Genomic DNA, 11,275 nt, shown 5'->3' with positions numbered 1-11,275 from the left:
GGCCTTGCCAGCTTGACCCCTTAATATTCTTATAATGATGTCATTTACATTCAATGCTTACTCAAGTCACTCAGTGCTAGATTTGTTAGAGAGGAGTCCACTCTAGGGCAGATGTAGTATGTGTTTTAACACACAGAGTTGGTGAGTGAGGCACTCGGAGGCCTTCTAAGAGGAAAAAAATATTTAATCAAATCTTCATGAAAACGTGCTAGTTTCCAACTTCCCGTGGTGAAAATGCATTACTGATAATTACAGCATGCTCCAGAAACACAATACTTTATGTTTTCTCCACAAGACACTTCCGTGGCATAGGCTGTGTTAAACAAGAACATGTTCCGATTCTCTGCAACTCTGACTTTTAATTTGACTGGAGGATTGGTACAACACCAATGCCCTCCTCTCCAGAGGTGCATGAGAGGAGGGTGGGCTTGGGGCCAGGCAGAAATGATTAGAATCTGAGTGCTACCTTTACTTACTGTGGAGACTTAGGTACCTCCTGAACCTGTTTCTTTATCTGTAGCATGGGTTGTAGTTTTTAAATTACCTAGAAAGAGCAGAGAAGTGTGAGAAGTACCTGGCACACCATATGTTCTTGGTCCATGCAAATCATGACTTTTGACTAGTTTAAAGCTCAAATGTCACCTTCAGAGGCAGGCCTGTACTCCACCAGACAAACCCAGCCTGTCCTTTCTACTTCCATAATCGTGGTTACAGTGACATTACACTGAGCTGTGATTCACTGAGCACATGTGGATCTGTCACCTTGACGGCATGACCTAGGCCTTTATATTTTTGATTCTCTAGTGACTTGCATGTCCTGCCTTAATCATTCAACTAAGTTGGATTCTGGAGATCTCACGGGAGTCTGAAATGACAAGTCACCTTTAAAGGGAAAGGAGGAGGTACCATATGACCTACTTTTGTCACTGCCAGTTGAACGCACAGTAGATGCTCAGTAAATACCTGTCAAATAAATTAATAACCACCACTCAGTTATCTACTAGCCCTCAGTAAATGTGTAACTAACCTGTCTGTTTTCCAGAGCATTTAAAATTTTGTTGCGTCATAGCCTGCTCATAATTCCAGATGTCACTGTTGAGGGTACTGTGAATTTGCAGGCTGATAAAGTAAATGGTAGGGCACTTAAGGGTTACATCAGTAACTGTCTGATAAGAATCACAATGTCTTCTCCAAACTCAAGGCAAACTCCCCTTCCTCACACCTTTTCCATTTCAGTTCCCACCCTCCTTAACTTTCATTCCATCTCAGTAGAGAACGTTCGTTGCCCTGCCTACCTCTGAAATGACAAACCACAGGCCAAACAACAACAACAACAAACCAAAACAAAACTAATAATAAAGTCACCAAGAACCAAGGTATTTTCATTTCTTTATGTCTTACCTAATCGCATAAGTTCTAACGTAAGAAACAAGCTTCATCTCTCAGCTGTGTGACATCAAAACAGAAGCAAAGACATCTACTCCAGGAATCTCACTGGCCACTTGTTTAGTCTGGCCTACTGACCTAATTGGGAGTGGTTTGGCTCTTTTTCTTCTCCGGTCTCATTAAACCCTCCCTGACCGCTCTGACTCATGTTTTGACCAGGTATGGACAACAGGCCTCAACCTCTCATACAGCGACCAGCTCTCCATGACGCAGCTCACCCTGTACCTGACAAACGGCCATCTCAATTGTCGTCTGAGCACCCTGGAAGTGCCCCGTTTTAAAGAAGACCCGGAAAGGGAAAGAAAGCGCCTCAGCATCCAGGCAGAGCTGGTAAGCAGCGGGCTCTGTCTGGTTGATTCCGCATTGAGCAGGACTCAGCTGCTAAGTGAGCAAAACCAGACAGCTCCCTGAGCCATTTCAAAACCAGGTCCATAAAAGTGACAGTCTCTGCCATAAAAAGGGAGCGTCCACCCAGGAAGAGGAAGCAGGGTGTGCAAGCCCGGGGGCCCCAGCTTCCTGTCTGGGCAGCTCCCGACTCTCTCCATACTTCTCTACACACCCAGCTATTTTTGACGGCCCTCATCGCTATTTCCATTCTGAACTCAGACTCCTAGACCCAAAACTCCCAGACTGGGCTGCTCTGAGTCTTCAGGTGAAGCTATTTAAATCTATAGGATGACCTCTCTCCCCGTACATCCTTCGGAGGAGGGAGCCGGAGGCCTGACATTCCTTAGCCCCACACCCTGCCAACAACTGGGCTACAGTAACTTTAGCTGCTAGAATGCCTCAGACCTTTCCTGTACTCTGCGTCCGTGAAGACACCACCTTATTATCTGCCCCGCCAGCTTACACTAGCATCGTACAACTCCCGTAAGACTTCTTGTCTCATCTTTTCTTTCCCTTTGGCCTAAAAACTACAGTGAAGACTGCTGCAAAGTAAAAAGTGATTTTTTTTTTAACCTGGGATTTTTTTTTTTTTTAATAGAAAAAAAAGTTTCAGTCTGTCACGGTGACACACACCTTTAGTCCCAGCACTTGGGAGGCTGAAGCAGGTGGGATTTCTGAGTTGAAGGCCAGCCTGGTCTACAGAGCAAGTTCCAGGACAGCCAGGGCTACACAGAGAAACCCTGTTTTGAAAAACAAAAAAACCAAAATGCATATAATATATATTGACTGTGTTTTCCCCTCCCCCAAATCCTCTCCCCTCTTTCCCATCAAACCTCATGCCCTTTTTTTTTTTTTTTTTGTCTCCTTGGAAAATAAGTAAGTAAACAGGGAAGCAAAAATAAAAGAACCAGACATAAAAACACAAAATCAGAGACTATACCAGACAAGCAGAAGACCAGTAAGATTTTTTTTTTAATGCCCAAACCAAGCCTTATGAGAAAAACACCACTGAGTTTGTCTTGTGCCGGGCATCGACTGCCGGGCAGTGGGCTACCCTTACCCTTACATGTGATTAAGTGCCCTTAAGTGAGACTCCATTAGAGAAGCTAATTCTTCCTTTGCCAGTGGATGCCACTTGGAGATAGCTTCCTGGTTAGAGGTGGGAGCCCTTGTCCACGTCCCCGTTTCAGCACTGGAACCCTATCTGGATCGAACCTGTCTATGCAGCCACGGTTCATATGTGTAATATGTGTAATAGTTCCGAGTTCATATGTGTAATAGTTCTGTTGTGTGGAAAAGACAGTGCCCTTGAAGTCATCCATTCCCTAAGGCCCTTAAGGACCTTCCCGCCTCCTCCTCCAAATGGTTCCCTGAACTTGGGGGTGGGGGGTAATCCCATTTAGGACTGAGTGTTACAAAGTCTCTCAGTCACATTATCCAATTGCGGGTCTCTGTATTAGTTCCCGTCTACTGCAAAAAGCAGCTTCTGTGATGATGGCTGAATGAGGCACCGATCTACGGGTGTAGCAGAATGTCATAAGGAGTCATTTAACTGCTGTTTTCCTTTAGCAGAACAATAGTATTTGTTTTTCCTCTAGGTCCGTGGCTTATCCAGCCTTGGGTTCTTAGCCACCTGAGCACCGTCAGGTATGGGTTCTATCTTGTGGAGTGAACCTCAAATACAATCAAAGAGTGGTTGGTGGCTCCCACAACACTTGTCCCACCATTGCACCAGCGAATCCTGCAGGCAGTAGCATTGGTGTAGACTGCAGGGTTTGTTGCTGGGTTAGTGATAGCATGCAGAGTACCTTCCAGTGCCATGAGCACGAGTCAGTAGGGGTGAAGGCTGAAGTTAGGCACTAGCTTGGCTTTATGTTCAATGCAATAAGGTCTTACTGTCAAGATGTAGAGCATAACCAATAGTCTTGGGAATAGCCTGAGCTGTCTTGGGGGTTTCCATGGGCTGCTTTGACTAATGAACGACCCAATGTAAGCCATTCCTGTGTTAGAGGTTTCATCTCCTACCCAGGATTTTAAAAGGTCAGGTTCCTGTGAACTTCCTAGCTTGGTTAACGAGGTCTTCCATGACCGGCCTCTCTGTATTATAGTCTCCTTTGATATCACTAGGATGATAGGCCTGAGACCTGCTGCTGCTGGTGAGGTTTACCAACTCCAGCAACAGAGGTTGCACCTCGAATCAGCAGTCTCCTTTCATCTCCCCCCTCTTGCCTCTAGGTGTCATTCCTAGCTACAGGCCAAGACTGGGAACTCTGAAGACTACAGGATACTTTTAGAAACGGCCTACACAAACAGGAAAGCATTATAAGCCGAAAGAAATAAAGTGTTTCTAGAATCATGGCAAAAGGGCTATTCTGGGTTTCTGGCGTGAGAATAAACTTAAAGTGCTTTAGATCTCAGGGAGCCATAGATTCTGCCAGCCTAAACTACTGCGTGTGCAGCAGGCCCCAAGGCATATTACATATGCAATAGGTTCTTTTTTTAAAGCATGTATATGTATGTACGCAGTACAATTTTCAGCCAACCTGAAACTGTCCAAGCTAGTATGGACACAGTATGCTAGTGTCAGGTCCACAATCAGCCCCCCTTTGAAGACTGAATGGGGTCACTATGACAGTATGGTGTCTACAATAATGAGCCCACTCTGGTCATGACAGCACATTCAGAACTAAGCACTGTAAAGCAAAATGCTCCCAGTCTGCTTCTATTCCTTTAATAATGTGCTGAGCTGAGACAAGAAACAAACAAGTGAGCAAAGAACCTGTTCTAGACTCTCAGGAGAGCTCAGCGATGCCCAGGCCTGATCCAGACTCCTTACCACCAACAAACCATCCAACCAAATACATCTGATGGCCTAAACAAAGTCTGAGAAGTCCCAGATATGCACATTTTAGAGACAAAAAGGAGGAGTGGGATAACAGGTTAGTAAGTACAGTGCTTGCTGCAAAGCATGGAAACCTGAGGTCAGTATCCAGTACCTGTGTACAAACCTGGGGCAGTGCTTAGCCTAGATGAATCAACAGTCTCCAGGTTCAGTAAGAAACCCTGTTTCAAACAAATAAGAGACTGATTTAGGAAGACATTCAGTGTCAATCTCTGCCTTCACATGCATGTACACATGTAGATCCTAGGCATGTTTACACACACACACACACACTCACACGGGGTCACTTTTAAACTTTTAACTAACTTCAAAATCAGCATAAATAATCACCCTTTTACGTCAACTTTCACTTTTCCCTCCTCTTCTTGGACCTTCCAGACCACAGTTCCTGAGTGGCTATTAGAAAAAAAAAAAAAGAAATCATCTTTGCTAACCTCTTAAAACAACCCAAGTCATTTATACGTGTTTGAACAGATATGATCTGTAATGAATGATTAAGTAAAACCTTTTGTGTTAAATTATGATGTTAATAATGACTCTGTCTCCTGTAATTTATTATGAATTCTCAAATGCTCCGGGTTTGATTTTGATAGAATGCAGCCACACCAGAGTTTCTGTGATGACTTTATTTTTAGAACTCCTTCGTTGAAGGCACACATTTCCCCACTACTGCTGCTACTGTAATTATGTACAAAACCAATCACTCATTAGAGTTAGGATACATTATCTTCTAGACAGATGAGGCTAAATAAGCAGCACATTAATAATTCAGAGAGCAGTTCATTATGCATGTGGGTGCCTGCTTCATAACTGGAATAAGAACCTCATCAGCCTCTGCCAACCCTTAAACAATAGTTCTGTGTTATTGCAGCCACATTCCAGTTTACGCTTGTTAAACTGCTACTTGGATTATTTTATCAAACATTCATTTATTTGTGGTCCCTTACTGCCGAGAACAGATTTTGGAAGCTCCTTCTTTAAGTTAATGATTTGAGCAATGGGTGTTATTAATTCTCAGAATATTCTAAACATGATTAATTTTCAGGCAGAGATTTATTACATAAGGATTTCAGCTATGTCAACTGAAATGCATCACTGTCAAAACAAGTATCATGGTGAAAACAGAACGCGCGCCACACTTCAGACGCTGTGCTCAGAACTAAATCAATTTAAATTGTGGCTGAAGCAAAATTATATTCTCCAGTGAAAAAGAGTATTCCAGGCTTCTTTTATTTAGCTTGAAGCATTCTTGTTAGATCGTGATTTAGAAAGGTAGTTTAATAAGACTAGACTAGCACTGATAATGTTTTGTGTGCTGTTTCTTCTCATTTTCCCGGGAAGGCTAACTTTGTGAGATCCCCACACACTCCAGGTGTAGCCAGTGGGAATGTGAAGTGAAGAGTATTGGTCTGGGAGCCGTGGATCACGAATCCTGAGCTTCCTCTGGCCTCAGTTTCCTTAGCTATAAATAAGTAAGTGCTAAGTAATCCTCAAGGTCTCCTGAGCGGACTGATGTGATGGGCCCTGGAGAACAGGGTTGTCTGCAGGAAGCCTTGCTGGCAGCCTCACACACTGCAGAAGACAGGAGGAGGAGCACAACCTGGGCGTGAACGGGAAAGGCCAGTCTCTCCGCAATGCATCCTTTCCTGAAAAGGCCCTTAATTGGTTTTTACTGTTGTTGCAGAAACTTCTAGAAGGAGTAATACTGCCATGACAGGCGACACCTAAGACCTTTTCAGTCATTGCTAAGCTCTATCTGTTAACACTCAGCGAGAATCAACCAGAAGTAAATTCAGGTCTCTCATCCAACACATGAAGCACGGAGAAAACTGGGGCAAGTGGCCACAGAGCTTAGGGTGAGGGCAGCCACACTGTGCACTAAGCCTGGCTCTGCCACAGAGCTTAGGGTGAGGGCAGCCACACTGTGCACTAAGCCTGGCTCTGCCACAGAGCTTAGGGTGAGGGCAGCCACACTGTGCACTAAGCGTAACCCACGTGTGCTCTGCTAAGACCTTCATATGGATTTGTTTATAACCTGATATAGTAGCCAGGAGCAACTACATTCATTTTCAGACATGAGAATTTGGGTTAAGAGAAGGTAAGCACATGTTAAAGGTTACTGAGCAAGAAATTGGGGAAGCCAAGGTTTAATGTTTAGGCTGTCAAACTTGCAACTATGCTTAGCCAGCCTTGCACTGGCTCAGAGTTAGGGCCTGGGTTCCTGAGAGCTTCAGCTCCTTCCTGAAGAAGCCTGGTTGAAGCTTCAGAACACTCTTTCCAAAGGGAGAGCCATGGCCCTTGGGACTAAACTGCTTTCTGGCATGTGTCACCCACTGTCTTTCTATCTGAGATCGGCCATGCTCAGAGACACAGGGTGGGCTGGGTGGTCGTGAGGGAGCTGTAGAGTTGAAAAGGAAACCTGAGGAGACGTGGTACAGGTTTCCCAGGCAGCACAGATGGCTGAGTAAGTAACAGAGAGAACAGAAAAGACCAAATCACTTAAAACCATAAGGCATCCTTTCCTAAAAATGAGCAGTTTATATACTAAAGCATGAACACAATATATATTTTCACAAATAAAATCCGCAAGGCCATCAACAGGAGCCATGAGAGTGACTGCTCCAGAGAGATGACGATGGCCTGGTAGGGTCAGGAGGCTCCTTAAAGACACATGGAGCTTGGCCTTTCTCGGGTAGTCGGTGAGTAGACGAGAAGGGAAGGCCTCCAGCAGTAAAGGGGAGAATGTCTGAAAAGACCTGTGGTTCCCTTAGAAGAATCAGAAGGCAGAGGTTAGAGCAGTGCACTGAGCCTCGGGAAGAGTCTGCCCACTAAGCTAGGCTCTGGATTTCAGCTTGAAGGCTGACAGGACCCCGAGGACTTTTGAGTAGGAGACTGATACTGAGCAACCTGGTTTGAGGAGACAATGAATCTTGTGGTGATGATCAGAATCCCAGGAGACAAGTGGTACCAGTAGAAGAAGGGACAGCGTAGGTAATTATATTTATTTATGGCCTAAAATCCTTTCAAGGGAATAGTGACAAAAATAGTAGATACTACTTATCAGATTTCCGGCAGTGCTAGATGGTACACTGTCAAGTTCAGAAGTTAAATGTTAAATTCAGGATCGTGCAGACAGTCCACGGCCTCACAGGTTTTGAACCGCAGAGTTCCTGACTCCGTATGTCCTGCCCACTGTGGAATTCTGCTTGTTCCTCATCTACAGGATTCCTGAGTACTAAAGTCATGGGCTAGGGTGTTTCAATCGTGGAAAAGAAGCGGCAACTAAGAGATCTATCAAATAGCCTGAATTTTTTTCTGATTCTTCATGCATTTTACATTCAGGATTGGGGAAGGGGGTGGCAATATTTTGTCTTCGCCAAGAAATCTGGTCTTACTGACATCCAGCAGTCACATTCTGTCGGGCTACGAACTGTGTTGTTGTGCTTTATGATCAAGAAGTACAGTGTGGAGGGTGACCTACCTTCCAGGTACCTTCCTCCCTCTCTCTGACTGTGGCATCATGTTGGTTGTGCTTATTTACATACTAAGGTAGCATAAGATAAGTTTAGAAGACAAAAATAACAAATATTATCTTGTAAATTCATGGTAACTACCACACAATTACAAGCTTAGTCGCCGCAGTAAATTTCAGTGTGTTTGTACTTCACATCCATGTGCAAAGGCTCGGGCTCCTGGGCCTTCACTGTGAAGGCAGAGGCACTACATGGCCTGGCATGGGAAAGCCGAGGCAGCTGATCCAGACCTACTCTTAACTGGCTCTTTTCACCACAATAGTGTGCACCATGGCAGCAGTTACGTACTGCACATTAAAAAAGAAAAAAAAAAACAACAGAAGAAAGAACTTTTGAACATTTTTTACCACAAAGAAGTGATGTTTGAGGAGATAAAAAAAATGCTTAATCAGATATAAATATTGTGAAATGCATACTTGTATCAAACATTTCATGGTACCTCACTGATAAGCAAAAATGTTTATGTTTTATATTTTTGTGTGTCTCTTAAAAATAAAAATGTCTTAGTCAATACAGATGGGACAACCCTAACGGCAATATTGACTCAAATTGCATTAGCCTGGGAGGGCCTAACATTTGTTAGGGGAAAGCATCTTAATCAATGGTACTGACGGGAATGCTTGACATGTAGGGTTTGATATAAATGCTGACAGAAAGCCACGTGGAAGGGAGACATGTTACGAAAGATGCCTGTAGAGTCTGGACATGTGTGCCAAAGAGAGAGAGGAAGAGGGAGCAGGAGGAAAGACTGTGGGTGACACAGAAGAATAATGATGTCTACTCCCTGATGGCACTTGATCATCTCAGTCCCTTCAGTCCCTCAGAGCCTGAGGTCTGCCTGCAGATCTCCAGGAACCCCAAAGCTAGCTATGTGCCAGCATTTCTTAAGACTTCTGTTTCAAGTCATTGCAGAAGTCCAAGCATCTGTGATACCTCAAGTTAAAGACCTGGGCCAGGAACACTCCTCTTCTACCAGTCTAAAGCTGGTCATGCTTCTGTATGCATGCCTCTAAATTCCCAGTTACCTCACAGAAACAGCCAATTGTCCAACACAAATATAACATGTTATAACCGGTATGCTGCAAAGCTGCTAGCATCTAAATCCTTTAGTTCTTGCAGATTAAATTTTAAATGTTTTAAAACTCTGTGGGCCTACTATCGCCAGTCACTGGGACAGCTCCAAATGACAGGTGTGCAAAATGAAGTGAGGGGCATGAAAAGTACAGGGCTACTTAGGCAGAGGAAGGAGGTCACAGCAAGGAGAAGGGGACAAGAATAGGTGAACACAGTTGAAATCTATCGTGTACACGTATGAAAATACCACAATGAAACCCATTTATATATATAATTAACATCTGCTAATAAGAAACATTTAAAACTAGAAGTTTCCCAACACAAAATACAGTTAGTTCCAAAATTGGCTCCCTGGAGGAAAGTGGGTGTTGGAAATGCTGGCGTGACTACTTCTGTAAAGTACATTATGGGAAGGGAGTGCTATTTGTTAGCACTATCAAGAATACGTTGATAATGTGTTGGTCAGCTTTAAGGTATTAGCTATAAGACAGGAGGATTATTTAGCTTATAGTTCGGAGGTTCCCCTCCTTGGTGGACTGGCCCACTACCTTGGACATCTGGTGGGGGTGACAGGTTGCAATGATGGAACGATGACCCCGGGAGTGAAACAGAGACTAAAATAGACAAACATCCTTGCAATCCCCTTTGAGGGCTTGTCTTCAATGACCTAAGGATCTTCCACAGAAACCTACCTTCTAACGGTTTCCTCATCCTTTCTAACATGCGAGCTTTAGGAACCAGCATCCAAAATGCAATAACACAGACCCTAGATCTGGGATGGCGAAGACTCTCACTGAGATATGTGGCCTTTCCCTTTCAAAAACATACTACTCCAGTCCAATCACGAGAAAAACATCAGGGAAAAAAACAATAGGGATTTTAAGAAATTACTAACCAGTACTCCTCAAAGTCGTCAAGTTCATCAAAAACTTGGGAACCTGAAAAACTGTGAGAGCCCCAAGGAACGTGAGAAAATGGATACAACAGGAACATAAGGACTGAATATGACATGACACTGAATATGAGATGGGACCCTGAAACAGGAAAGGGGAAAAACTAATGAAATTCAAATAAAGTATCAATTTAAGGTAGGTGATAGCAACGTAGCAGTTTGGGTCCCTAGTAATGACAAATGTTCCAGAGCAATGCAATATATTAATAGCAGTGCAACTGTAGTAGGATAAACACTTCTGTGTTGTCTAGCAATTTTTCTGTGACTCTATAACTGTAAAGTTAAAATTTGATTTAAAATTTTTTAGAGTCTAACTTTCAGTTGTGGCTTTTCTAGGCACCAGAAACCAGTCGCTATGCAGTGATGTCCACCCAGCTGAGGCATGACAATCTCTCACTAATCTTCTATTACGTTTTTCTCCAGATGTGTAAGGCCCATGGCATTGGCTATGACCTTGAGGTATGAGGGGTTAGAGTTATAGTTCATCAGGGCTGGACCCATAGTTATGAGCAGGGCTCAGTGGTTAACAAACTGATACTCTTTCAAAGAAATGTTCTTTAAGATTGGGTAGGTGTCTTCAGAGGAAGGTCAGATATTGTACAGGACAGGAACCTGCACAACAGGGGCAGGACTTAGTTCTGGAAACTTCCTTTCCTCTCCAGACTTGCACAACCACATCAGAGAGCACTAGCCCTGGTTACCAGACTTAGAGTACCCTGGAGGCATCTCTTGATCCTGAAACAGGCATGCCCTGAGCCCCCAGAGCCTACCCACTGCTGCTTCCTAAGAAATAGCCTCAAATAGGACACAAAGTACTGTTTTCCCACAATTGGAGGGTGGAAGTCCAAGATCAAGCCACTGGTAGATTTGGCTTCTGGTAAGAGGACCTATTTGTTTGTCTATAGACTGCTGTCTTTATCTTATGTCCATAACACACAGACACACACACACACACACACACAGACACACACACACACACAG

General features: G+C 43.9%; 1 protein-coding gene across 1 annotated transcript; it reads left to right on the top strand.

Annotated features, from left to right (window-relative positions):
• The first annotated feature begins 1,580 nt into the window (after positions 1-1,580).
• On the top strand, positions 1,581-11,019 carry LOC114635706 (IQ domain-containing protein H-like). Its single transcript, XM_028784175.1, has 3 exons — positions 1,581-1,776; positions 10,631-10,753; positions 10,957-11,019. The coding sequence occupies exons 1-3, from the start codon at positions 1,651-1,653 to the stop codon at positions 11,002-11,004; spliced, it is 297 nt and encodes a 98-aa protein (XP_028640008.1). The 5' UTR covers positions 1,581-1,650; the 3' UTR covers positions 11,005-11,019.
• The last annotated feature ends 256 nt before the right edge of the window (positions 11,020-11,275 follow it).

Source organism: Grammomys surdaster, unplaced genomic scaffold (assembly GCF_004785775.1).
Source record: "Grammomys surdaster isolate TR1022 unplaced genomic scaffold, NIH_TR_1.0 116578, whole genome shotgun sequence".
NCBI lineage: Eukaryota > Metazoa > Chordata > Mammalia > Rodentia > Muridae > Grammomys > Grammomys surdaster.
This window is presented reverse-complemented; position numbering and strand designations above follow the sequence as displayed.

What these genes read in the sequence shown, in the direction of transcription:
- LOC114635706 (XM_028784175.1), top strand. Translation starts at nt 1,651, where the DNA reads ATGACGCAGCTCACCCTGTACCTGACAAACGGCCATCTCAATTGTCGT. An exon ending in TCAGCATCCAGGCAGAGCTG is followed by an intron (nt 1,777 to 10,630) that starts GTAAGCAGCGGG and finishes TGGCTTTTCTAG; the next exon opens with GCACCAGAAACCAGTCGCTA. An exon ending in GCATTGGCTATGACCTTGAG is followed by an intron (nt 10,754 to 10,956) that starts GTATGAGGGGTT and finishes TTTCCTCTCCAG; the next exon opens with ACTTGCACAACCACATCAGA.